The 27,526-nt window shown below is 28.5% G+C and overlaps 1 protein-coding gene across 4 annotated transcripts; it reads right to left on the reverse strand.

Moving 5' to 3' along the window:
* LOC117167270 (U2 snRNP-associated SURP motif-containing protein) lies at positions 1-27,049 on the reverse strand. 4 transcript variants are annotated; one of them, XM_033352076.1, is made up of 20 exons: positions 26,788-27,049; positions 26,562-26,678; positions 25,440-25,536; positions 24,058-24,372; positions 23,905-23,970; positions 23,740-23,804; positions 21,953-22,118; positions 17,926-18,089; positions 17,322-17,381; positions 16,712-16,755; positions 16,454-16,558; positions 16,126-16,353; positions 12,715-12,957; positions 12,445-12,631; positions 9,292-9,478; positions 6,053-6,183; positions 5,883-5,971; positions 5,579-5,777; positions 5,342-5,496; positions 1-770 (listed from the first exon to the last, which is right to left on the reverse strand). In XM_033352076.1, exons 1-20 carry the CDS (start codon positions 26,809-26,811, stop codon positions 482-484), a joined length of 2,931 nt encoding a protein of 976 aa, XP_033207967.1. In that variant the 5' UTR covers positions 26,812-27,049; the 3' UTR covers positions 1-481. The 4 variants fall into 4 exon arrangements, with proteins under 4 accessions (XP_033207967.1, XP_033207968.1, XP_033207970.1 ...); XM_033352077.1 differs by lacking the exon at positions 23,905-23,970; XM_033352079.1 differs by lacking the exon at positions 23,905-23,970 and having other exon boundaries at positions 482-770; positions 5,579-5,735; positions 26,788-26,811.
* Positions 27,050-27,526: the final 477 nt, after the last annotated feature.

The raw sequence follows: 27,526 nt of genomic DNA on the forward strand, positions 1-27,526 counted from the left end.
TTATTTTTCAACTAATTTATTACTTAGCATTATATCAACAGACGTTTCGGACTTGCGACGATGAAGTGAAAGTGGAAATATTTTAATTCTAATCACATTCACTGATGCACTTATCAATGAACGTGTTCTCACCGAAGCAATTTACAAATATAATACAAATTTATAGTATCACTGGATGCATTAAGAAATACGCATACAGTGCACCCAACGGCGATGTAAATTAAATAAGTGTAAAACGGAGAATGTACAATATGGTCATATTTATCTCTAATTGAAAAACTTGAGGCTCCTGAAAGTTCTTATTAATAATAGTAATCATTTATACTAATTTATATTAGGGTAAACTGTGCTGGAGCCTAATTCATTTTAAAATAAAAAATCGAAGACCATGTGATGAGGTTTCAGTTTACCTTGATTCGTAACTGAATTTCTGTCCAGTTGACTGAGGTATAGATAGAAGAATAGCCAGGAAAACCTGAGCTTAATATTTATGCTTATGTCTGTGCTTCCGGGGCGAAGGTGACGGTGGACTGCTGGCTCTGTGTTTTGAGGAAGTTCTTGGCGGAGGAGGTGGTGACATAGAAGGCGATCGAACTCTTCTTTTCCGATCACTGCGTTCACTCACGGGTGATCTACGCGATGATCTCGAAGAAGAAAAAGAAGGCGAAGGTGATCGGCGAATTCGAGGTGGCGACGGAGTGATCGGATTTCGTTTCTTGTGCGGCGATCGGGATCTGCGTTTACTACGCACTGGTGATCTACTACGCGACCTGAACAAAAATTACATTCAGAGTCAACAATTTAATTTTAATACGAGCTACTTCATTCCAGGTCGGTCTCATAGTCAACAGTAAAGTAAAAATGTGGAACTTTTTATTACCAAAGTTCTGGTTTTCAGACATTTTTAAATTAGTATAATTACACTTTGAATCACTAGCCTTAGAAATAGACTGATTTAAAAATCGCAACTTTAAAAATTGAATGGATTTTAATTGCTTCGAATCGTAAAATAATAAATCAGAAACATTCAATATTCAGTGCCCAGCGATCATTCGGGACGAAATTCAAGATCTTTTCCAGGTTTATAACCATTTGTTGTAGATGTAAAAAATGTGTAATTTCATTTTTTATTGACCAACAATTGTTAAAGAAAGCACAACCATAAATAAACAAATTCTTAATTTTTGGCGAACACAAATCGTCTTTGAAATTCTTGAAATTTTTGTGAATCGTTGAAATATCTTGAAGTACTTCAAATCTTGTAATTTATATGAAATCTTTTAGGATCTTTTTAAATTTTTGTAAAATATTTAAAATCGTTCAAATCTTTCTGAAATGTTTTGAAACCTTTGTGAAAGCTTTCTTTAAACTTTGTTTGCGAAATATTTTGTGTTCATTTGAAATCATTGAAATCTTTTGATATCTTCTGAAATTTGTTGAAACCTTTTAAAATATTTGTAATCGTTTAAAATCTTTCAAATATTGTTCAGTTGAAATCATTAAATAATTTTTAATCTGTGTAAAATCTTCTGCAAACTTTTGAAAGTTTAAAAATCTTTGAAAATGTTTGAAATCTTTGAAATCTGACGAACACGCCTTTTCAAAATCTTTGGAAAATTTTCATAAAATCTTAAATGTTTGTTTGTGAAATCTTTTTTATTCGTTAAAATCATTAACCCATTAACGACCAAAGCTATCAATTTTATAACATGAGTATGACCGTAAAATTTATGGGTGCACAAAATTCTTAAACCTTAACAGGAAATTTTTACATGTATGTTTTTTCTTCCAAAATGGCGGACAAAATGCAAAAATATCCCAAAAACTGTTTTTTTTATTCATCAAAAATTTTTTCTAAAAAATCTTTTAAAAATTTCAGTGTTCTATGGTTAATTTTAAGACATTTTTTATTCCATGGAACTTTTTTTAAAACTTTCAAGTTTTTGAGAAAAACAAAGATGATGGAAAAAACCAGTTTTTGGAACATGTTTACATTTTGTCCGCCAATTTGGAAGAAAATATATATATATATATATATATATAAAATTTTGTTGTTGAAGTTTAATAATTTTATGCTCCGACGGTTGAAGAAATTTTAAGATATTAAAGCGTTTTATGCCTGAAAAAAATCATAAAAATAAAAAATCAAACATTTTTCACTATGTTTGTATACATAAACCGCCATATTTAATTTTCAAGTCAAAATATTCGAATTTTGACGACGGATTCGAATTTAGCTCACTCAAAAACATAAGGAACAGTAATTTTGATCTATTTATTGTTTCGTTATACCCATAAATTTTGCGGTCAAACTCATGTTATAAAATTGATAGCTTTGATCGTAAATGGGTTAAATTATTTGAAATCTTAAACTTAGTAAAATCTTTTCAAATCTTCTAAAATATTTTGAATCCTTTTAAAATCGTTTCAAATCTTCCAAATGCATTATAATTTTCGAAATCTAGTGTACTATAGCCCTTTTCAAATCTTTCAAATCTTTTAAATCTTTTGAAAGTTTTAAAAGCTTTGAGACATATTGTTTTGAAATATTTGAAATCTGGAGTGCATGCCTTTTTTAAATCTTTTAAATCGGTGAAAGCTCTGCAAAATATTTGAAATCCTTTCAAATAATTTAAAGTATTTGAAAAATTTTGAAATCTGTTCAAATCCTCAGTAATGTTTTGTAATTGGGTGTACACTCATTCAAATTATGAAAGTGAATGAACATCGAAATTTTCAGCTAATAATTCTTATAATTTATAAGTTGAATTAACATATTTAAATTACTTTCCGCATTACAATCAAATAATAGTTTTAAAGGGAAAAAATTAAATTCAAGGTTCTCGTGAAAAATTCAAGGTTCGAGAAGAATTCCCGGTTTTGAAGGTTGCTGTACACCCTAAATAGTGTATCAAAAGATAACATTTTTGAACTTTTTAGATTGAGCATTTAAAAATGAAAAGATTTAAAGTCTATTATTTTCAAATTCAGGATCAAATAATTTTAAATTAGAGTTTTGAAAACTAAACTTTTTAGAACTAAGTATGCGCAAAAAATGGCATCATTTAAAAGCTAAACGTTTTTTAAATGGAGTTTTTAAAATTATGATTCTTAATATCGAGACATAATTATTTAAAGTTCAATTTAATTGCGAAATTTAAAAAAAATTTATATTAAAACGCTTTGGAGTTACATTATTAGAACTTTATTTGTTTACAACTAATAATTGTCAGATTTTACTTTTTAACCGGTTTGTCATTTAAGCTTCAACGATTTTTAAATTTACGATTATAAATTATTCAATTTTAAACGTTTGAATTTGACATTGTCTCGTTATACATCTTTAAATTAAAAATTATTTTAAAATTATTGCTTTCGATTTGAAATTATTCACATTGCAAAAGAGTCTATGTTCACCGCAAAAACTTAAAAAAATTACCGGTACTATTTAAAATTCATAAAATACAAATTTTGCAAGTTCAGGGCTTGGAGTCACTTCAAAAATAAAAAATAGCGACAATAGTGACATCAATTTTGAAAAATAGTAGAAAAATAGAAATACGAAATTTATTTGAAGAATACACTTTTATGCAGATAAATAATAAATTTAACTTACCGAACTGCTATTTTAATATTTTATTAGCTTACGACTACATTTTTCATTCAATTTATTATAAAATATCATAGGTTGTTACTGAATTTTTGTTTCCAAATTAAAATATTGAAATGTAAGGGAACCGTTTTATATTCAATCTAAAAAATATTATACATTTCTCTGAAATCTAGAAATGCAATTGCCTAGAACATTTGAAGGGTCTGCGGTCTAAACCTGTTAACTCGAATTTTTTTTTCAAAACTGATTTTTGGCACATTTTTTATATACAGTTAGTATCCCGCAAACGAAACAGAAAAAGTCATTTTAGTTGTTTTTTTACAATGTATTTTAAAGAATAATAATTTTGGTTTCTACAGCATAGGTCCACGGAACGATTTCCCTTCGCCGTGTACAATTTCTGAAATGTCAGATAACAGGTTTAGACCGCGGACACTTCATTTTATTATACAGCTTCCTCTATGAGGAAGCACAAAATTCAAAACATAAATCATCAAACTGACAGTTTCCTTTCAGATAAAATTAAAGACTTTTAGAGGAAGAAAAATATATTATCTATTAAAGCAGAAGAATCGCATGAGATCAAACTAATTAAATTCTTATTTGAACTAGTTGAAAGGATAAAGTAAAATCATTAAAAATTAATTCCTACTTCACGTATTCCAATAAAATGAATACATTTTGTCGAAATAAACCCTATTTAAAAGCAAATATTTTACATTTCTGGAATTTAAAAATTAATGCTTATTTTTGTAAATTTAAATTCTTGTAAAGTCGAAAAATTTTAATTTTCTGTTCCGTTCAATTTCAACTTTAATCTTTTACAAACTCGAATCTTTTCTATTTAAATTCTAATTAATTGGGAAGAATATCTACTTTGAGGTATTTTCTAAACTTAAAACTTAAAAAATGACAATTTTCGTTATTAATAAAAGATAAATGCTTTTATTTAGCATTTTTAGACCCGAAATCATTTAAATTTGAATATTCCTAAATTTGGTCCTTTTTTAAATGGTACAATCTAAGCTTCTTTAATTTTGAAAGTGTTAAATTGGATATTTTTTTACTATTGAAAGTGATTCAATCAAATTGTTGATTTTTAAACGATTTCAATGAAAAATATAACGACAATGTTATTTTAGCCAATCAGCGAAAAAGTTAAAAAATGTCTTAAAAAGAAAAGTTAAGAAACAGTGGCATTGTCGTGTAATTACGAAATAATAGTGACATTAGTGTCCAAGTCCTGCTAGTTCAAAAGCATTCATAACAAAAATGTAGACTAACGAATAAAATTTGTTAAATGAAGTGCTTAGAAGTTTTCAATTTCAAAGTGCAACATTAGACTTTTTTTCTCGGTTTTTCACGGTGACTTGGAATTTATTTATTCGAACCTATTTCAAAGTCTTAAACAATTATTTTGATACTTTATGATGATTTTTTAATTTCCGAATTCATAAAAAATGATTTACTTTACTCATAAAAAATATGATCATAATCATTCAAAGATTGTTTAGAAGTTTCATATTAATATTAATAAGAATTGTCTAGAATTCAAGAATTATTGAAAAAATTGCATTAATTAATATCAGCACAAAAAAATTGTTAGTAAATAAGAATAAGTAGACCTGTAAAAGTTATTATTTTTCAACAAATGAATTATTAAAAAGTGTAAGGAACTTCCAATTCGGAAACTGTATTAACATAAAAATCCAAATTAATTAAACTTACCTGTATCGACTGCTACTTTTAGGGGGAGGACTTGGCGAATTTCTCCTTCTCTCTCTGTAATGGACTGGCGATTCTGGAGAGGCACTTCGCTTTTTCTCTCTCCGCCTATCATCCTCTCGATCATCATTTTTGATGTCTTTCATTTCCCTCTCACTCTGAAACAAAAACAATTGCATTGCTTCATTAGCATCGCTCACAATGGTGATAATTGAAATCAATAAATAAGCCCAAAATTACCTTTCTTATTAATTTCTTCCTGTAATGTTCAACTTGCGCCTGAATTGACATTCCACTTTTTATAGATCTTTTTCCACTCTCCAATTCGTCTTGATACTGCATGGCTTTTACTTCAATTTCGCGAAGTCTGTTCCGCCTTTCTTCATTGTAATCTCGGCTACTGGAATTTAATTGAATAATATCGTTGTTATCTCGGCTACTGTAATGCATTCAAACAAACACATACAAAAAAAAAATACAAAAAAAAATGAGTGTAATTAACGAAAGATTGTTAATTATTATTAAGTAATAACGCAGCCTTTACCTAGAATCCATACTAGCATCTTGGGAATTGGAGTCGTCGTTCTGTTCCAATTCCTCCCATTTGCTTGTCGTCATTGCTTGAGCCTCGACCTGTAACAAATATTTATTATTTTTCAACATTAAATCTATACTTGTCATTATATTTTCTCTATTTATCAATAATTTATTTACCTGGTCCGGATCTACAGTTTCCCATCTCGAAGGAACAAAACCTGCTGGCATAGCGGCTTTCTTGTCGTCATCCCTCATTCTATTTTCACTGTCATCGTCTTCCATTGGAATACCGTCGATATCTTCATCCACTATTAACGAAACACATTTTAAGTTGAAATTTATAAGATTTTTATCACAGAAAATAGGTTTAATTGTTAACGAGAAGATTGAAAACGGCGGGATTGATCACTCTTCAAATCTACATACAAGCCTTCGAGAAATATTTAAAATCAGGGTAGCCGTTTTAAACAAAGAAAAAAATTCCCTGCCATTTTCCAGTTCGACCATTTTTTTCAAGATAAATGAAAATAAAAGAAGAAATTGAACACTGAAGCTAAAAAAATTCCATTCGATGTAATAAAAAGAGAACTGCAAATAAAAGCACTCAAACTGGAATTTTTCAGATTTCAATTTAAAAAATTAAAGTTTATGAAAATTTCTGTATTCAAATTCTCAATAATTTACACGTATAAAGCGGAAGCTACTAACAATTTTCAACTAAATAACTTTAAATTAAATACAGTTAAACTGCCAAATTAAAAATGTTATACTTTTATAAATTTTAGAGTTCAAAGATTCAGTTCCAAAAATATATATACACGTTATCATTTTCGAAGCTCTAAATTGACAAATAAAACAACAAATTAAAAAAATGATATAATTTTACGCATTTTTAAATTGAACGATTACATTTTTTTATAAACTGAAAACACTTCTTAAATTAAAAGTTAAATTATTTTCATTTTAATTAGTTTAAAAATCCTTTAAATGCTTCGAAACTATTTCAAAATCTTGAAACATCTACATGTCCTTTTATATTTCATCAAACTTTAAATTATTTTTCAAATTTTTTCAGAACTTTTTTAAAATCCTGGAAATTCAAGAATTTTTCTTAAAATCTTCTAGATTCATTTTTGATAATTTTTTCAATATTTTAAAATATTCTTTTCAAATTAATTTTCAAAATAAAAAATAATTTTTAATATTCCAAGGAAATTTCTTTTATTCTTTTGAAACCTTTCAAAATTCTTAAAAAGCTTCTAAAGATTTCGTTCGAAACCTTCAAAAATCAATGTTTTGTTTTAAAGTAGACCGTGGGCTTTCTGCACCGAAATTTTGGTACGAATGCCAGGATTTGGTCAGTACACGTAGACACTTCTTTTAAAAATGATTTGAAATCATTTCGAATTTTAAATTAATTTTGAATTATTTCAAAACTTCTAAATATCTCTTTAACATATTCAAATTTTTTCTAAGAATAATAGGTGTTCAAGTGTTATGTATATATCAAAATTCAACTGATTGTCATTTTTCTTAATTAAAAAATTTCAAATTGAATGGTAAAATAAATTATTATTCACTTTTTAAATCAAAGTAGAGTTCAATTAAAAAAATCCTTTATTAATTTATATTCACATTAGATCAACTAAAAATGTTTTTTATGTACAATTTTTGATTTCAAACGTTTCTAATATTTAATTCTTCAAGTTTTAAAAACTGAATTTTAAAAATCTTAAAATAAAATGTACGCTTATAAAATGGAAATATAAAATGGAAAATGTTGTGAATGATTTTCGATTTACGTGTTCTAAACTGAAATCATAATTGAAAAAGATAAAAATTTAACTAATTATATAACAAGCGGTTGAAATCAAAGTTGGAAAGATTTTCTTCTAAAAATTGTAAAATTCCTTGTAAACAAAAATTCACGGTCATTTTCCGGTCTCATAAAATTCTCGGCCATTTCCCGGTAAAGTGGCCACACTGGAAATCTTCAGGGATTACAGCAGTTCAATTTTAGGTAGGATATTGAACGAAAGTGCCGTCGAACAGTAGTGCCTTTTCTTTAGCAAGTCAGAAAATAACTCAACAAGATCAAAGAAAAGTGGTAAAAATAAATAACAATTCCTATTTATTCATCGAAAACTTCACAGCCTTAATCCTATTTTTTTCTTTTTCTACTTTTTTTCACTGAAGTTCTTGTTAACACTTGTATTATTTTATTGAAAATTCAACAATTTTGTTCAAAAACCATTCTTTTTGGCAGAAAATTAAATGTTTTGATTTAAGATTCCTCTTTTTGGGTATAAAATTAACTTTATGGTTGATAATTTATATAACTTTTTTGTTGGAAACTGAAAATTAACATTTCTGGGTCGAATATGAAAATGTTTTGCAGAAAATTCGCCCTTTATAAGCTTGGAAATTCAACAATTTGATAGAAAATTCCACAGTTTGGTTGAAAATTAATCTTTTTGGTCAAAAATTGTTTGTTTTTTTTTTGGCTCGAAAATTCAACTATTTTGTTCAAAACCCAAATAATTGGATAAAAAATTCACTTTTTGCTTGAAATTGTATATTTTCGGATTAGGAATTTAATTGTTTTGTGGAAAATTCGTCTCTTTGGCTTGAAAATTGAACAATTTGGTTGAATTCTTTTTTACTTTGCTGAAAAATCTTTCTTGGTTGAAAGTTCATCTCTTTGGAGTAAAATTGAACTGTTTTGTTAAAAATTAGTTTTTTTTTGTGTGTTGAAAATCAACTTTTTTGTTAAAAATTCAGATATTTTATTGAAAATTCTAATAACTGGTTGAAAAGAAACTTTGTCGGTTGAAAATTCACATTTTCGGGTTGAAACTTCAACTGTTTTTCAGGAAATCTGTCCTTTCTGGTTGAATTCAATTACTTCCGATTTAAAATTTTAATCTTTTTTAGTTGAAATGACAACAATTACATTTTTCGTCAAAAATTCATCACTTTAGTAAAAGATTCATCTCTTTGGTTGAAATTTCGCAGTTTTTTTTATAGAAAACTAATCTTCTTGGTTAAAAATTCAATATTTTCACTTGAAATATTAGAAAACTGAAGCGCTTCAATATTAATTTAATATTTAGTCTCGATTGACTCGTCAGCAATTTCATCACTATCAAATTAGCAAATAAATCGTTTAGGGAATATTTTAAATTGCTATCAGCAAAAACATTTTTTTTCAAAGAGCCTTAAAAGGCTCCTCTAAAGAGAAAATTGAGCCAAAATACTCCACTTTAAGCGTTTTAGAGGATTTTCAAAATTTAATGGGCAAAAGGGTAAAAAAAGGGGGAAGACTGTGATCCATGAATCGGTGAGAAATCTTTTGATATTCTAAAATCTGGGACAAGCTCAAAAGTCGAGTTATTAACCCCTCGCTTGAGACTTACTTGGTATTCCGTCAATATCATCGTAATGAGATCCTGGTTGTGGTGTTAGCCCAAGTTTTATTGCTCCTTTTAGAAGAGCAGCGCCGTCAAGAGGAACACCGTCAAGATCTTCTGCTGCTTCAGCATCTGTATCCGAAAGCGGTGCACCATCGATATCTTCGTCATTTTCCACTTCAGGTTCATCCGGCTGAACAAAATACATAATTTCATTCAACATTAATAAATAATGAAACGAAACTCATTTCCCGGGTAACGGGTCTCCGAGTAAGTTTCAATTGAAGGCCTCACAATTTTCTATGGGATAAGAATATAGAGACTAACGGGTACTTTTTATTACGCTCCTATAGTAGTTTTTTCGCGCTTAAAGGATAAGAAATTCAGGATAAATTCCTAATATTTCAGAACAATTCAAGTTACATTTAAAAGAATTCAAATGAATTATAAAAAAAAAGAAAATTTAATCAAAAGGTTCTATTGATTTCCGTAAAATTGAAATTAATTTAGAGGCATTTAAGATAAAGGAGAAGAATTCTATGAAAAATCTAAAAATTCAAGGTGAATTAAAGAAATCAAATCAATTGAAAACAATTTTAAAATATGAAAAAACTTAATTTAATGTAGTAACTTTGAAATGAGAGTAGAAAAATTGAAGAAAATTTAAAGAATTTTATGAAATGCCTAAGAATCAAATATCTTTAAATCATTTAAACTAATTTCTAACACAAGAAGCGACTAATGACTACAAAACATTTCAAGTTAAATTTCAAGGAATTCAAATGAATTAGAACAATTTTAAGAATCGAAAAAATTCGATTGATTGCAATCAATTTTGAGTGAATTCAGAGAAATTGAAAAGTAATTAGAAGAATTAGATTATATTCATAAAAAATCAAGCTGAATTTAAAAATAAATCGAGTGAATTGAAAACCATTAAAAAATATGGAAAACTTACTTGAATAGAATTGAGTGAATTCAGGATAAATTAATAAGAATTCAGGGCGTAGTCCAAATGAATTGCAAAAAATATTTAAAAATCTCTTCAAATCTTTTAAACCATACGAAATCCCTCACATCTTGTGAAAAAATCTTTTTAATCCATTAAAATATTTAAATCGCTCAAAACCCTTGAAAACCCCTTGAAATGTTGTAAATCTCTTGTATTAAAATACCCTAAGGTATCTCAGTCCTTAAAATTCCTTCAAACTATTACGATAAATAAAAAAATTTCAGGGAATCTTTTAAAATTTCCTCCAATATTTCGAATCCTTTAATATCTTTTGAGCTCCAAATAAGCATACTAAATTCAATAAAATGGACCATGTGGCGACATTTAGCAGTAGATGACATCACTAACTGACGATACAATAGGTGAACATAGAGCGGCAGGCGTCAGTTGGGCTGTCACTCAAAGTAGTCTCCAAAAATTGTGGGGGTCTAAATTACCCCGTGTGCCGTCAGTGAACAAAAAAGTTATTTTTTTCAAAAAATTTTTTTAGTTATTTTTGTGATTATTGATAAATTTCCAACGTAAGTATATCGTCTTAAGAAAAATAAATTTTTTATTCATTATTTCATAGTTTCTTGTTTTTTTAGATGACAGAAACCCTGAATTGGCCCGGTTGCTCATACAGGTGCCCAATGTACCATAAGCACCGCGCAGGTATCTGCAGCGACAATTCAGGCCAAGATGGAAACTGCTAGGTTAAAAAATTTTTTTAAAAATTTTGTTTAGCTTTCTTTTTACATTTATATACATTTATAATTATTTTGTAACAATTTAAAAAATTTTTTTGTCCATTTAAATAAAAATAAAGTGATTTGAATAGTGAAATATATGATGTTCAATTTTACTCAAAAATTGAGGTTTCATTTGGCAAAATAAATACCTTTTTTGAAAGCATCAATTTCACAGTAATTTTTTTCTTAAACTATAGTATCTAAAGCATGTACTCATAAATTTTTAGCTAAAAATATTAAAAATAACGCGAGTTATGATTTTTTAGGTAAAAAACTGATGTTTTCCGTTTTTTTTTTCAAGAATTTTTTTTACTAACTTAATTTAAATAAATCACTATAAAACAATTTAACTTTGAAAAATATACAATAAATTACATTAGATAATTTTTGTGTGCAATAATATTAAATGCCGGCTGCGTGAGACTCGATTGAGTACGCTCGGGTATTTATTGCCCCACAGTGCCAGTTACGTATATTGACAACAACTGTGCCAATTAAGGGTTAAAAATCCTTGAAACTTTTTCAAGTCCTTAAAACGCCTCGAATATTTCAAGTCCTTTTAAATTACATTAAATGACTGAAATCAATGAGAAATTTTTTTGTAATATTTTAAAATAACTTAAAATATATCAAATCTTTTAAATTCTTTTGAATTTTTTTAAAGCTCTTGGAAATGCCAAGGAATTTGAAGGAAAAAATGCTTTACTATATTTCAAATCCTTTGATCCTCAGGGACAATTAAATTAAAACGTTTTAAAATGATAAAAACTGCATTGAATTGATTATAATAGAGTAAATTTAGAAGAATTCAAGATAATTACAAAGAATTTAGGACAAATTAAAAAGAATTGAGGGTGAATTCAAAATCTCTTCAGATCTGCAAAATCCTAAAAAATACCTCAATTCTCGTAAATAACTTCTTTAAAATCCACTAAAATATGAAAAAAGCCCGTGAAATTCTATCATTGAAATCCTCGGAAAATAGTTATAATCTAAAGCTCCTGAAAAAGCATTAGAATTGTTAAAAATACCATAAAATCTTTAAAATTCCTTCAAATTATTGAAATCTATTGAAAATTTCTCGGAATCTTTACAAATACCCTGAAATATTTCAAAGAATTCAGGTGAATTCGAAAAATAGGTAAAATAGACCTGAAATTAATAATGATTAACCCATGCGTTAATTTATTGAATGAAAAGTGACTAATGCGATCTTATAATTTAAAAAAGTGACTAATAATGAGTGTGTGGCAACCCTGCTTATTATTTACAGTTACTTCCTACTTTTTTTTAAGTGTCGGACTCAAATAGGGTACCCAAAGGGACCAATTTTTGAAAATCGGGTACTTTAGGAACCTTAAGTGAATATCGAGTACAATAGGAGATACAGGGACCGATATGTGATATATTACTCACCGTAGCAATGCCAAGGAAAGTATTTTGCAGTCTGACTAGCAAGTCCCTGGGATAAACAGCCCAATCTTCCCAGGCCCTAAATATTCGCATCACTCTCACTTTAAACCCTTCAGCTTTCAGCCTACTGTCGAACTGTTTGTAAGCTTGCTGAACTTCGACAAATATTTCATGCAAACGTGATTCAAACCTACATTCGAAATAAATTATTATTTTAGTTTAAAATACTCTAAAATCTTAAATAAAACGTTGACAGAGTAAACGAATACGTACGTTTTTCGGTAGATTGTAGCATTCGTGACTTTAACGCCACAATTATGCAAAATATCAGAAATGAGGTAAAGTCTGGCAATCTTTTTATTTGCTGGCGTTTGCAAAATCGAAAGGGACTCTGTAATGCAGTCACAGATTTCTTCAGCTGCTTCAGCATGCTCGATGCAGAATACCATCGCCTCTGCGACTTTTATTCGCTCGGGCGTTATGTTACGCAACAAGTCTTCCAATCGATCTCTTTGGCTGGAAAGTTACAAAATAAGTAAATTTTTTGTAAAGGGAATTTAGTTTATTCCCTAGGGAATATAGGGTTCGAAGGGTACTTTTTTCAGGGTGATAGTTTACTTTTTTCGCGCTCAAAGGGTAACCAATTTAGAATAAATTTATAAGACTTCAAAACAATTCAAGTTAAATTCAAAAGAATTCAAATACATTGGAAACAAATGTTAAAATAAAAAAATTTCATTGATTTCCGTCAAATTTGAACTAATTTAAGGTAAACGAGAAAAATTCAAGCAAATTCATAAAAATGCAAGGTAAATTTGAAGAAGAAAAAACAAATTAATAATAATTCAGAAATATGAAAAAACTTCATTTAATCCATTAGGTTTTCAACGAGCTTAGAAAAGTTCAAGAGAATTCAAAAGGATTTGACGAAATGGCTAATAATTCAAAAAATCTATTTAATTAAATAGAATTGCGTGAATTAAGCCGAATTCTGGGTAAAATAAAAAAATTCAAATATCTTAAAATTATTAAAATTCTACTAATTTCTAACCCAAGAAGTGACTAATGTTTACAGAGTAATTCACATTGAATTAAAAAAAATCAAATAAATTGGAAAAAATGTTGTAAATCAAAAAAATTAATTGATTTCCGTAAAATTAGAATTTAGAGGAAATGAAGGTAAACTTCATTGAATTCAGTAAGTTTGAAACGAGCTTATAAAAATTCAAGAAGAATCAAAAGAATTTGATGAAAGGCATAAGAATTAAAGATGAGATTAAAAGATTGTAGGCCCAATTAAATTAAAAAAAATTAATTCACAATGAAAAAAATCCAAGCGAATTCCAAAGGTATCAAAAGAATTCAGGGGGAATTTAAAAAATATAAATGTCTTCAAATCTTTGAAACCCTACTAATTTCTAACTAAAGAAGCGACCAATGAATAAAAAAAATCAGGTTAAATTTAAGAGCATTCAAATGAAATGGAAAATATTTGTAAAAAAATCCATTTTCTTCAGTAATATCTGAGTGAATTTGGAGGTAATTAAGGGAAGAGAGAATAATTCAATGACATTCATAAATAACCAAAATGAATTTAAAAAATAATCGACTGGATTCAAAACAATTAAAAAATTCATTAATTTGAGTAAGTTTTAAGTGAGTTTAGAAAAATTAAAGAGGATTTAAAGACTTCGAAGATGAATTAAGCAAACAATTAAAAAAATTAATTGAATTGAGTGAATTGAATAGAATTTAAAAGAACTCAGAATAAAATAATAAAACTTCACGGCGAACCCTACGAAATGACTCATTCTCTTGAATAAATTCTTTAAAATCCACTAAAATATTCTAAAATCCCATGAAATTCTACGATATTTTCAAAAATCCTGGAAAACTGATTAAAATACCTCTTGAAATCGTTTACAATATATCAAAATCTTTTAAAGGATATTGAAATTCCTCGAAATCCATTAAAAAAATATCCAAGCTCCTTTCAAATGTTTTAAAATATATTCAAATCCGCTGAAATCTCTTTAAATCCTTTCAAATATTTGAAATTTCATCAAAATCCCCTGGCATCCATCAAAACTTCGTAAAAATATTTCGAATTTGCATGAAATATTTTGAAATCTACTGACTTATTTTGAAATCTCTTAAAAACTCTAATAATTCTTTTAAAATCAGTGGAGATGAGTCATAATCTCTAAAAACTGGTTAAAATTGTTTAAATTCCGTGTATTATTTCAAAAACTTACAAGATCTCTTGAACTCTCTTGAAAATTAATTGAAATCTTTCAAATCCGTAAATATTTCCAAACCTCTTGAAATTGCTTACAATATATCAAAATCCATTAAAATATTTTAAAAGCCATTAAAATTACTCGAAATCCCTTAAAAACATATAAACGCATTTTATATTTCTTAAAATCCTTTAAAATTTTCGGAAATCTCATTAAAATCCCCTAATAACGTACAAATTTCATAAAAATACTTTGCTATTGCATGAAATCCTTCAAAATCCTTTGAATTCCAGTGACTTATTTTGAAATCTCTTAAAATCCCATAAAACCCTTTACAAACTATTAAACTCATTAAAACCGCTTGAATTATTCAGAATCCCATGAAAATTCCTTACAATCCATTAAAATCTGTAAAAATCTGTTAAAATCCTTCAAATTTGATTAAATATTTAGAAGTCTCATGAGATCTCTTGAAAATTTTCAAATCCCTTTAGACTTCACTGAAATCATTAAAATCCGTAGAAATCTTTCCGAATCATTACTTTAAATCTTTTGAAACCTTGCGACATCTTCTGAAATCCTTCGATGTAATTTGGGATCTTAAAATCATTTGATATCCCGTGAAATCATCGAAAATCCTTAGATATCCTACATTTCGTTAAAATTCCTTTAAATCCTTGGATATTTTTATAAAAATTCTGAAATTTCCTGAATGATTGTTTAAATCTATGAAATTTCACAAAAATCCCCAGATATCCTTCTAATTTCGTAAACTGTTTTTGAAATATTTCAGTCCTTGAGACTTAAGCTTTTGATATTTTTACTTGAATACTTCCGAGATACGGCGCTTCAAAAATAAAATTAGTCTTATAGTGTTCGTTCCAAAGAGAGTATTTATTATAAAAAATAAAAGCTTCAATTCAATGAAAAATGAAACATCGTACTTTGCGTGATTAAACGGTTTTATTTAACCTAAACTGCGTATAAAAATTATGAAAATCAAAATCATGTGAAATTGATATAGAAAAATAGGTTTTGATGTCATTTTTTACTCTGGCGCCATTGGAAGTTTCGTTAAATTCCGTAAAAATGTTTCAATTCTTTGAAATACCTCAACATCTCGAGGCGTCCTAACGATAGAATGCCAACGCACGCGATCGACTAGACGATACTCAACCAAAAATATAAACAATAAAAAGCTAACCAAGAAGTAAGCACTAGATAGTTTTAGATCGCGGAATTGAACAAGATGAAGCTAGAAGTTGGCCCAAACTAGAAGATGCTCGCTCGCTCCATCAAAACATTAAAGTGCTCGCCCGAGATAGAACTTTCATGATTTGATGAAGCGAGTGAGCACCTTTTAGTTTTGGCCAACTTCTAGCCTCATCTTGCTCAAATCACGTTTGCAGTAAAAAATATATAATCTTAATAGTTATAAGAATACCTGTTCGATAAACTGCCCCTTCTGGGTTCTTGTCTTTCCTCCAATTCGACCAAATCTTCGGGCATTCCCTGAGTCCATGGATTTACTGGAGGAGGTCTCCAGACACTTCCTCCCTTAAACATTCTAAAATCTTCAATTTGCCACTCTTTCTGTCCATCTCCTTGCAGTATAGAATAAAGCTTCCAACGATAATACGTGTGTGCTGGCGAATAATTCTCAAATAAAAACCTGCAAGTCAAATGACACAAAATTTTGAGGCATTTCATATATATTTATATAGTTTTCAAATAAATTGCAAAAATGTAGATTATAAAAGTTGATGACTAACCGAAACATAGGATTGTTGATTTCTCGATTCATGATCATTGCTTCAAACATAGGTCCTTCTCGAATGACAAATTCCACCATTCTATGTATCAACATGACTAAGTTCCTATAACGCGCAGTCTCATTAAATAACTGAACTTCCATGATACACGAAGGATTTCATTTTGCAAAGGGAAAAATATCGTGGAGAGAGGAAAAGGAGGCGGATGCGATCATACTTACAGGAATCTGTATATATAAGTTTAAAATCTAACAATACCTTTCCGTCGGAATAACCACTTTGACAACTGCATTCTGCAAAATCTGTCAAGGCCCAGATCACAGTGCAACAGTGAGAGTAAGTCGATAGAGGTACAGAATGCCAGCCCAAACGCCAGAATGCACCCCCAAGAATGGACGCCAAATCAAGACAAGACAATTTTTAAAGGTGGATTAGAGAACTCTTACGGCAAGTTTAGAGCGAGATTTACAAGATTTACACCTTATCGCGATAGACAGGCTGTTTTTACACGAGCACCTCCGCTTTTACAAAGTTTTTCTCTCAAAAATTCAACTTACCGAAATGAATCCAAGCTCATTTTACTCTTTGATTCTACATGCTTACTCGTACGAAATGTACCATTTTCAAAAATTCAAACAAATTTTTAATTTAAACGCGGCCAGAAAAACTTTTCAACTTGAAGGACATTATCACAATTATCCGTTAATTAATCTAATTGAAGTCTTTGTAATTCACAGCAGGTGAATTGTTTCTTTTGAAAATTATGATGAGCAGTAAGTAATAAGGCACTTCGATAGTATCAGGGCGTTTGATCCGGGCATCGCCGAATAATATTTGCGTATGTTCTAGCAGAAGACAATGGCTTTACCTTTTCAAAGTTTTCCTTCTCCTGCGGCTCCAAGGTCTGGTGGTTGCGAATACGTGGTATCTGAGATTATGTTTCAAAAATATAGTTACATGACTCCAGCTCAAGGCGAATGGATTAAGTTCATGAATATTACTATTGCTTATGAGAAACTTAAACTATCGTCTCGTTTTCGTTAATCAAACTTTAATTTAAATCACCTAGATTCCTCTTATCAAAAAAATTTATGTATCAATTTTTTTTTTACACGGAGGACACAAAATAGTTTTAAAAAGGACCTTCCAAATACAAGATTCGGATTAAATCTTCATTAAATTAAATCGAAAGATTGGGTTTGGATCCCCATTCTATGATGACGTAAAAAAAAAGGTAAGTCAGTTTTTGGCAGTCTTAGATAAAATTGATTTTTGTTGCCTATATTCATCGTGTAGGACGAAAAAGGGCAACAAGAGAAAAAGGTTAATTGCTTGTTGAAGAAAGCTGTATGTCTAACGTACGCTAATAAGTATTCAGGGTAAAGTAGTCGAACGGCAATAAAACGATGGTGATTAAAACTTGATAGAGTATTGCTTTTATTAACGCCCCTTGATTGGTCTGATAGATGTACCTTGTGTTTGTCGCGACGATGCGGCTGAGCATTAAATGGAAGTCCAGATGGTGGCGGTGGCTGTGTTATTTCCATTAAAGCTGGCGGAATGTATATAGGATACGGCGGTATGGGTACACTTTTACCCCAGCCTAATTTCATTTCGTACTGCATTATATCTCGACCTATTTCATCATATTCCAGTGAAATATTTTTACCATTTGCACATGAAAAAGACATAGTGGTAAAAGGACCGATTAGAAATTTAATGATCAAATTAAAAAAAAAAATACAATGCAAGAATTATACAATAGATTCGTAGAATATTAAATATTAACAACAGTATAATCTTAATGGTATGAGCTAATTTCAACAACCTTTAAAACTGATATACGCAATCTATTGGAGACAGAACTTTAGGGTGGCCCTTATCTATATTGTGAAAATTTTTTAAATCTTTTTGGTCCGTTCCCATATTTTTGTCTAAATGCCCAAGAAAGTTATCTCCACATTTAAACGCAACTTGTAATCTGTTCAAAATACTTCAGGGAAGAAGAATCGGCCATAAATTTTAATATTATAAAATTTGAAGGCCCTCTTATTAGCAATTCCCCAAGGTAAGCCTCAACCATCTTTAAAAGAAAAGTTGCTAAACTCAATTTTTCTTTACAGAAAACAGATTTTTGATGACCTACGATTAGTTTAAAGGCAAATTTTTAATTTTGAAGAGGCTTAACCTTAATATTAAAAAAGAATTTTCTATTATACAAAAACCTCCATAAAACGCAGTTTTCAATTTATCTAATTCTTTTATACTTTTTTCTCCATTTTTGCTATTGAATAAAAATTCCTAAACAATCTTTAAACATATGTGAAACAATAATTTTAATTTCACTTTTTTCAAAAAACGCTAAATATTTTTCTTCTTCTAATATTTAAAATGTTTCACAACTATTCAAAAGAGATCAACAATAAAGGAGATACTTTTACAGTCACTTTTTATTGCAAAATAACACTTCTAAACAATAATTAAAAATTATATGTAAAAAAATGTTTTTCTTAAATTTGAATTTGACCTATTTCGAAAATGGCTTGATCCTTTATTTTGTTTAAGGTATCATATGCTTAGCTAATTTTTTATTGTTTAAACAATTGATTTCTGGTAGAAACCGAAAAATAGGTAGATATTGTAGATTCTATGAGTCTTATAAAAAACTTAAACGATGTTATTTCATGTTTACCTAATTTTTAAAATGTTTAAACAATACTTACCATATATGTTTAAATACATAGCTCATTGAAGAGAAACAGGACAAACGGGTTTCTTTAGTTTAAAAAATTCAAAATTGTTTAAATAATTTTGTTCTGTAAAATTGGTAAATAATGGCTTTATATTTGCGTGATTATTTCGCTCATCAGTGTTAGCAGTACAAATGCTTCTTAAAATTATTTTCTAATTCGATGCATTCTTTGAGGGAAAATGCGACAAATCGGTACTTTAATTCGAAATTTTTCAACAAATTTGTATGTATTTAAATATCTATTTGTTCGTTACTTTGAATTATTTAACTAATTTTTGTCATTTTTAAACTATTTAAAATGTTAAAATTACCTGGATATGGTTGATAACTATAAGATAGCATTCACAAATTCCAGGGTGGCCGTTTTAATCGCATAAAGAAATTTCCGGCCATTTCCCGGATGTTTCCGGGTTCGCAAACATTTTTCAGTGAATTAAATTTAAAAATTCAATCTCTAAAGTTAAAAAATGTTCCATTTGAAGTAATAAAAACTGAACTGCAAATTATTTTAAGCAATTTTAAACTAATAAATACTGAAAATCGAACGATTACATTTTTGTTAGAAGCTGAACACTTCTTAAATTAAAAGTTGAATTATTTTCCTTTCAAATAGTTTTAAAATCTTTGAGAATTAATTGAGTTCTTCCTACATTTTGTTAATCCTGAAAAATTAAAAATATTTATTTACAATCTTCCAAGTTCATTGTTTACAATTTTAGTAATCTTTTCATATTGCTTTAAATATTTTCTTAAAAAGAATTTTTCAAAATAAAGTTATTTTAAATTTTCAGTGGAATCTTAAGAAAATGTTTTTTATTCTTTTAAAGCTTTTCATAATTTTTAAAAAGATTCTAAATTTGTTTTCGAAATCGGTAAAATTCTATATTTTGCTTCAAATTAGATCGTGGTCTATTTTCACCGAAATTTCGGTACAAATAGCTGGTTTTTTCGGTACAAGTAAACACTTCGTTTAAATTATATGAAATAATTTCAAATTTATTATACGTCAAAATTCAACAATTCTCTTGTAAATTAAATTATTTTAAATTGAAAAGTTTATTTATATAAGGTTTAAATCTAGCGTTTATATTAGTTTAACTACTAAAATTTAAACTAAAGTTCAATTTTAAAAATCATTATAATTTATATTTGTTTGATAAACTAAAAATGTTTTTTATCCAAAATTGTCTATGTCAAACACAAATAATTTATATTTTTTAAGTCTTTAAAACTGCAGTTTAAAATTCTTTAAATGAAAAATATACGCTTAAAACTTAAAATAAAAAATGGCAAATTTGTACGTGAAAGATTTTCGAATTACCCATTGAAAACGAAATAATACCATAATTTAAAAAGATAAAAATTCAACTGATTCCTGAACAAATTGTTGAAATCAAACGTAGACAGAATTTTTTTGTCTACAAAATTTGTAAAATTCCTGGTAAAAAAATAAACTATCATTTCCCGGTTTTACCCAACCTCATAAAATTCCTGGTCATTTGCCGGTTCAGCGATCAAACTGAATTAATAACGTCTAAAAATCAACAACGATAGTCTACTACGATTTACATATTAAACAAAATTATTTAACCAATTGTTAACGGCTTAAAACATGAAAAATTGCGTTCAGAACTAAGGGGAATATTAATAAACAACAAGGTACATAAGAGTATCAAAATTGGTAAAAAATTGCTAAAGAAGCACATGTTTCCTGTTTCTTTCCAATGTGTTACGTATTTAAATTAAAAAGTATTATTTGAACAGCTTGGAAATTATTTATACTTATAATAACATTGTATAAATTCATTATAAGAATTATAACACCTACAATAGATACCTAGATTGCCCAAAATACGAGAAATAAATTATTTGAACAATTCGAAATTAGGTTACGTGCGAGTGGAAACTGAAAACTTTTTCATTCAGGATTATAAGTGCAAAAAAATATTTATCCATGTTATGATTAACCATTTTATGAAAATTTCAATCAGCACTCATGAGCGATTTTTGGGGCCTCATAATTCTTCAAATTTTTAAATAGAAAAAATTATTCTTATTTCCTTATTCTGTACAGGAACATACATTACAAGTTAGTTAGTACCATAATTTCGCTTTTAAATCACACATTAAGTTGCCTCTTTCCCAAGTTAAATCAATGGGAAACTACATGGTCTTTGGTCTTTGATTTCGCTCAAATTTGGAGATATTTTTTTTTTTTTGGCATTCGAATAGAACTACGGAGTGAGGCCAAAAACTTTGACTTTTAAAAATAAGGGCTGCCCTAATGCACACGGGTTTTAAATCTAATTAAGATTAGATGTTTGCTAAAAGGGATGTCGATCATCTTCTGCATTAAAAATGCCTGGTGGATTAAGAAACTAATTTTTGCATATTTATACGTTTCCTCTAGTCGTGGTCAATTGAAGATCAAATTTTTAAAAAATCTCAACATATATGATAGTTTTATTAGAGGTATTTAAATTTTAATACGTATGACGGGGGAAAAAATAAATAAAAAAATTACAAGTCAGAGGCAAGTATATTGGTAGATTGAAAAATACTTTTAAATTTCGGAATACCCTACTAATTTCTGGGGCAGTAAATACCAAACAAATTTTCTTCAATTTATCTGTAAAGAAAAGTAAATTGTCCCAACAATAAAAATCACCTTAAATCCCAAATTTGATTGAGATCCCTTTGAACATAGATTTGATCATAAGCAAAAAAACAGATCGTAATAAACTTACCGTTAAGATTCTTCAGGGCACGTTCTCCATCTTTGCGACTCATGAATGCAACAAATCCACAATTTCTTTGCCTAGCCTTCTCTTCGTCACTGCGAGGCCACATGATTTTTATACTAGCTAATGGACCAAACTTTCCAAATATCTCCATTAATTGTTGTTCTGTAATCTGTTGAAAAAAAAAAGAAAACTCAATTCAAGTGTTCTCTTCAAATTCAGAAGCGGCCCTAAAAGCGGATTTAAGCAATTTTTGTGAAAGTGTTCAAAACATTTCAAAAGCTTCGAAAGATTTTCAGGAATATAAAAGGATGTCAAAAGCTTTCAAAAAATTTCCAAGGATTTTTATTATTTTAAGAAATCTTTAAAGCTTTTTAAACTTTTTCAGGGATTGCAAAGTATTTTAAGAGATTTATACAATCTTTACAGGATTGTAAAAAACTTTTAACTTCATAAGGATTTCACAGGATTTTTTAAATGAAATTGCAAGCGATTTTTTAAGCATTTCAATAGTTTAAAAAAATGTTCGAACATTTCATATTATTTCTATGAATTGCTACGAATTTCAAACAAAAATTAAGTAAGGGATTTCGTAGGAATTAAAATATTTCTGGGGATTTCACAACATTTCGAAAATGATATGCGGTTTTTAAAAGACTTTTAGATTATGACAGATTAAAAGATTGCACTGGGTTGTCTATAAATTGCAAGATTTTTAAGGAATTTTAAAGGATTTAAAAGATTTTAAAAGGATTTGAAATATTTAACGGTGCTTTAAAATATTCCAAGGAATTTTCAAGAGACTGGCACGATTTCAATAGTTTTTTAAAATGATTTTTAAGGAACTTCAATGGAGACAAAAAAATTCTAAACATTTTATAATACTTCTATGAATTTCAAAACAATTAATTGAGGGATTTCGAAGGACTTTAAATATTTCTGGGGATTTCATAGGGATTCAAAAATTCGATGTGGTTTTATAAAGAACTTTCTTGAATTGCGGGAGATTTGGAAGGATTTATAAGATTTTCAAAGATTTCAAGCGATTTTAAAGAATTTCGGAAGATTTGGATGAATTTCATAGGATTTATTAGAATTTAAGATATTAAAAAAATTCTAAATAATTTTAGATGAATTTCTAATATTTCAAAGGATTTTAAAAGAATTTCCCAGTATCTTAAAAATTGCATAGGACTTCAAATATTTCAAGGAATATCATCCGATTCCATATAATTTCACGGAATTTCAATGTATTTTATAATATTATATTCAAGAGCATTTTAAAAAAATCAGGAGATTTTAGAGATTTTCAAAGGATGTGAGGATATTTAAAAAGATTCCAAGGAATTTCCAAGGTTTAAAAAAAAATTTATGCAGTTTTAAAGAATTTCGGAAGATTTGAGGTTTTAGGATATTTAAAAAGATTCGAAGGCATTTGAAAAGCTCCAAAGCTAATTTAATACATTCTTCAGGATTTCACGAAATGTCATCGGATTTTATGGAATTTCAGGATATTTTATTCCATTGAACTGATTGTAAAGATTTTAAGATATTTTATAATATTTCAAGGGAGTTATCAAGGAACTTTATAAGATTTAAATAATTTCAACCGAATTTTCAAAATTAGAAGGGCTTTAAGTTTTTCTTTTAATTTAATAATATTAATAATGGCCGCTACGAGCGACCCTCGATGTCTTCTGGCCCATCGGCGATAGTACCGATCTAGTTTCAACGTCAGTCCGCCCCTGTTCATATTGTAGTAATTTAATAAACAATAGAATCTGCATATTCACCTTAGGATTCAAGTTTCCAAGGTACAGATTTGTCGTGTTTGGATCTCCGTTGTCAAAAGAACCATCTAAAATTTACAAACAGAATTTTTTTTACAATATTGAATAAAGTAATTGTTTTAAAGCAACTGATACGAAACGCGGATCTAAAAAGGGATAAAGGATTACCCTCATACATCAGGGCTAAGAGGCGAGGATCGTCAATGTAGTAACGCAGACAAGCCTTTCGTGGATCTGGATATGAATGAAAGCCACCTATCAGAATTTCGAGGCAGGGACAGGATATCTCAATTGTGACCTAAATCTATAAAATTACATTACCTTCAACGCATTTTAGAGCTGCCATCATAGGATCTTCGGCAGCTGTTGTTATAACTGTTTTAACAACGCCTTTGTACTTATGACGCTCTTCTCGCTCTTCTTGAATCATTTTAAGTTCCTCTTTGAACAATTCTAAATTACTCTTTTTCTTTTCACCCTCTTTTTTCTTTTTACCAAGTCTGTCCATTTTTCGTTCACTTGTACCAAGAAGTCTGGCATATTCTTGGGCTTGTTCTGCCGACGATCTATTATCGACCAACTCTGATATCTTTGATTGAGGCTTATAAAGTTTTCCCTTCTCTCTCGTGTCTTCCTCTATGATTCGAATAAAAGAGGAAATATTTAGGATAATTTTTTTTTTTAATTGTGTGAATAAATTTAGATAGATCATATATATGTAAACAAATAACATCGATCACTTCACAAAAGGAGCTTAAAAAGGGGGAAATAGGGGCATTCTTTCACAAAAAAAGGGGGGAAATCTTAGAAAAATTGTATTTATAAAGAAAATTAAATTATTTTCAATTGTTTCTGACATTATAGAATTTATTTGTAAAAATTAGTTATTTAGGTCTTTGTAAATCCATTCACAGCGCTATAAAAATGCTCGACCAATAATAAACTTTGTTCAATAAACATTTGTATTGTGTATAAGTGTAGAAATGATCGCATAATCAAGAATATTTTTTCTTCTGAGAAATACCATAATTATAAATTAAATCATGATACCTATGATTCAAACTAAATATTTATTTCCAAAATTTGTCACTTTGTCCTTACTATTTAATAATTTGAATGTAAATTTAATCCTAGAATATTTTACAATTCAAAAACACTTCATTTATATAGACATTTTTTATTGGTAAGAATTAAAAATAAAATTTGAATCTGCTCAATACTTTCAATAAAATTACTATATATTTTTCCAAGTTTTTATATTGAATAACAATTTATGTCTTCGGTTTTTACATTTTCAACATGTTTTGAAATGTTGTGACTGATATATTGTTTTTTTTTTCATTTTGTACATCATTTATAAATAATTTGAGTGTTTAATATTTGATTTACAAAAGATAAATTAATTATAGTAAATAATTCCGTAAGTTAGAAAAAAAATAATCCTTCACTACACGTGATATAATATGCTAGTTTTGAAAAAAATTCTGTAGATGTAAAACAAACAATGGTTCTTCGAGCTCACATGTACATTTACTAATTTTAGAGTATTTCCCGCGTAATTCAAATATTGTATTTTCAAATAACTATGTATTTAAAAAGAAAAGGAGTTTTTCGAAAATTGGGAACTTAAAAAAGGGGAAAACGCAAGGGAATAGGGGAAAGAATGTGATCTGTGAAATAATTATCTAATTTTTGACACTCACGTCTTTTACCAGCATCGTAAGTACCAGCTTTAACCCAGACTTTGTTAGTCGGTTTAGTGGGTGTTTCTTGAAAAGTTGCCACAAATTCTTCAAAAGCCTATTAAGAACGAATATTAATGCCAATGCATACTTTCACGAGAACACTTTTTAATCGCTTTCATCTTTTAAAATAACGATTGAAAACGCAATTGAAATTCTGAACGTTTTTAAACTCAAATTAGTTATACAGTATCGATTTACGGAATAAATGAAAAAACGACAATTGACGATTCATATTTTTATTGGCAACTGGAACAATATCTGAAGAAAATCTAAAGCTGAGAAAAAATATTTCCTTAATTTTAACGTTGAAAACTTCAGATATATCGACTTTAATGTATGCTAAAATGAGCAAAATAAATATTAACATGTTAAAATAAAAAACTAAGAAGTATCTTTTGAAAACTTATAGTAAGTCCTTTTTCTTTGCCAGTTTTGAATTCATAAATACCTGAGATGAAGAAAAAAGCTGTATACACAAATCATTAAAAGAATCTTACTAAATACGCAAAAAAAATGCTAAAGGTGAAATAATTTTTGATGAATTGGAAATCTATATAAATATTAAATTCATAAATCAGATAATCTCTGGGTTTAAAAAATGGGATTTTGGATTCAAAGTTAACCCTTTAAATAAAAATTTTTTAAGTAAAAGTTCTAAATAGCTAGTTTTATCTACAGCTCAATCTGAATTTGGTAAATTTGATTGTAAATCAACATTGTTTTTCAATTTTAATATAAAATTATTGATCATTTGACATTTTTTGTGTCCAGGTCCAGTCGACACACTGTTAAAACGCTTAATTTTCTGAATTCGGAAATTAATTTTATTTTAAGCACGTTGCAATATAGGCAATATTCTTCGAAAATACGCATTAAAAAATGAAACAATTATTGTGTACCAATTGACAGTAACAAAAAAAGTTATAATCAAAATTTGTTGAAAGGTAAATACAATACAAGATGATTTCACAGCGCCGCTAAGAGCAACATACAAGAACCTTTAAAAAGAATTGATTAAATTCTCACAACGAATGAAGACAAAACAATAGATATTTAAAACAGTGAAAAATAAATTCTAACCTGTGCCGCAGCCTGTTCCTGTTCTTTTTTACGCTGATCTTCCAACTCTTTTTTACTGAGAGGCCGTTTCCCCATTGTGCCGATGGAAAACGCCTTGAGCTTTTGCTCAGCAATTTGCTGCAAAAAATACAAAAAGATAGTTGAAACTTAAACACATAATTGAATCAGGAAAAGGATTAATTTTTCTTTAAAAACTCGAAACAATAATTATTTTTGCATAATTTACCTTCATTATAGCCTTATCCGCCATCGTGACTATGAAACCTAACCTACAAATCTAGCATTATTTTGTAATAAGATTACACTATTATAAAAGCCTAAAAATAATCACACAAAATTGTGACAATGATTATAAAACTCGCATTTTTAAGACTACAAAGTAAAAAGCCGGTAAACAGCACTCAAATCATTAGAAATATTACGAATGAACATCTACGTTTCGCCTGAAATGAAAACTTCCGAAACCAGTCGAACTCTGTACGTTCTGAACTCTGAAGATAGATGTACATCGTTCCAAAAGCTGCTGAAAATGCTGAAATGAAAATGCAGCGTTGCCACAATTCTCTTGTAGCGCGAAAGTTTAAATAAATATTACTTTTTATCGTGTTTTATCTCAATGATGTAAATACATGTTAGCTAAATGTCAAATAACCAACCTCTTTAATCTCCGCAAATCCAAAATTTAGATTTGCAAGAATAAAAATTTCCCATTTGTAGCTTATAGGATTAGCCTAGTCACTTTTGAGGTTAGGTAGACGACGAAATAGCTCATTGTTGCATACTTTTTTAAGAATTATATTTTTACTTAATTAGGACGAAATTCACAGAAATTATCAAATTTCTTTCTGAAAGAGTATAATGAGATGCAGAATTTTTATTTTTTCATTATAAATCATTCTCTCGGATTCTTACCACTCATTACCACTTCCCTTCGCCGATGACATGGCCATGGCCGCGATATAAAC

Source organism: Belonocnema kinseyi, chromosome 2, assembly GCF_010883055.1.
Source record: "Belonocnema kinseyi isolate 2016_QV_RU_SX_M_011 chromosome 2, B_treatae_v1, whole genome shotgun sequence".
In the NCBI taxonomy this organism is placed as follows: Eukaryota; Metazoa; Arthropoda; class Insecta; order Hymenoptera; family Cynipidae; genus Belonocnema; species Belonocnema kinseyi.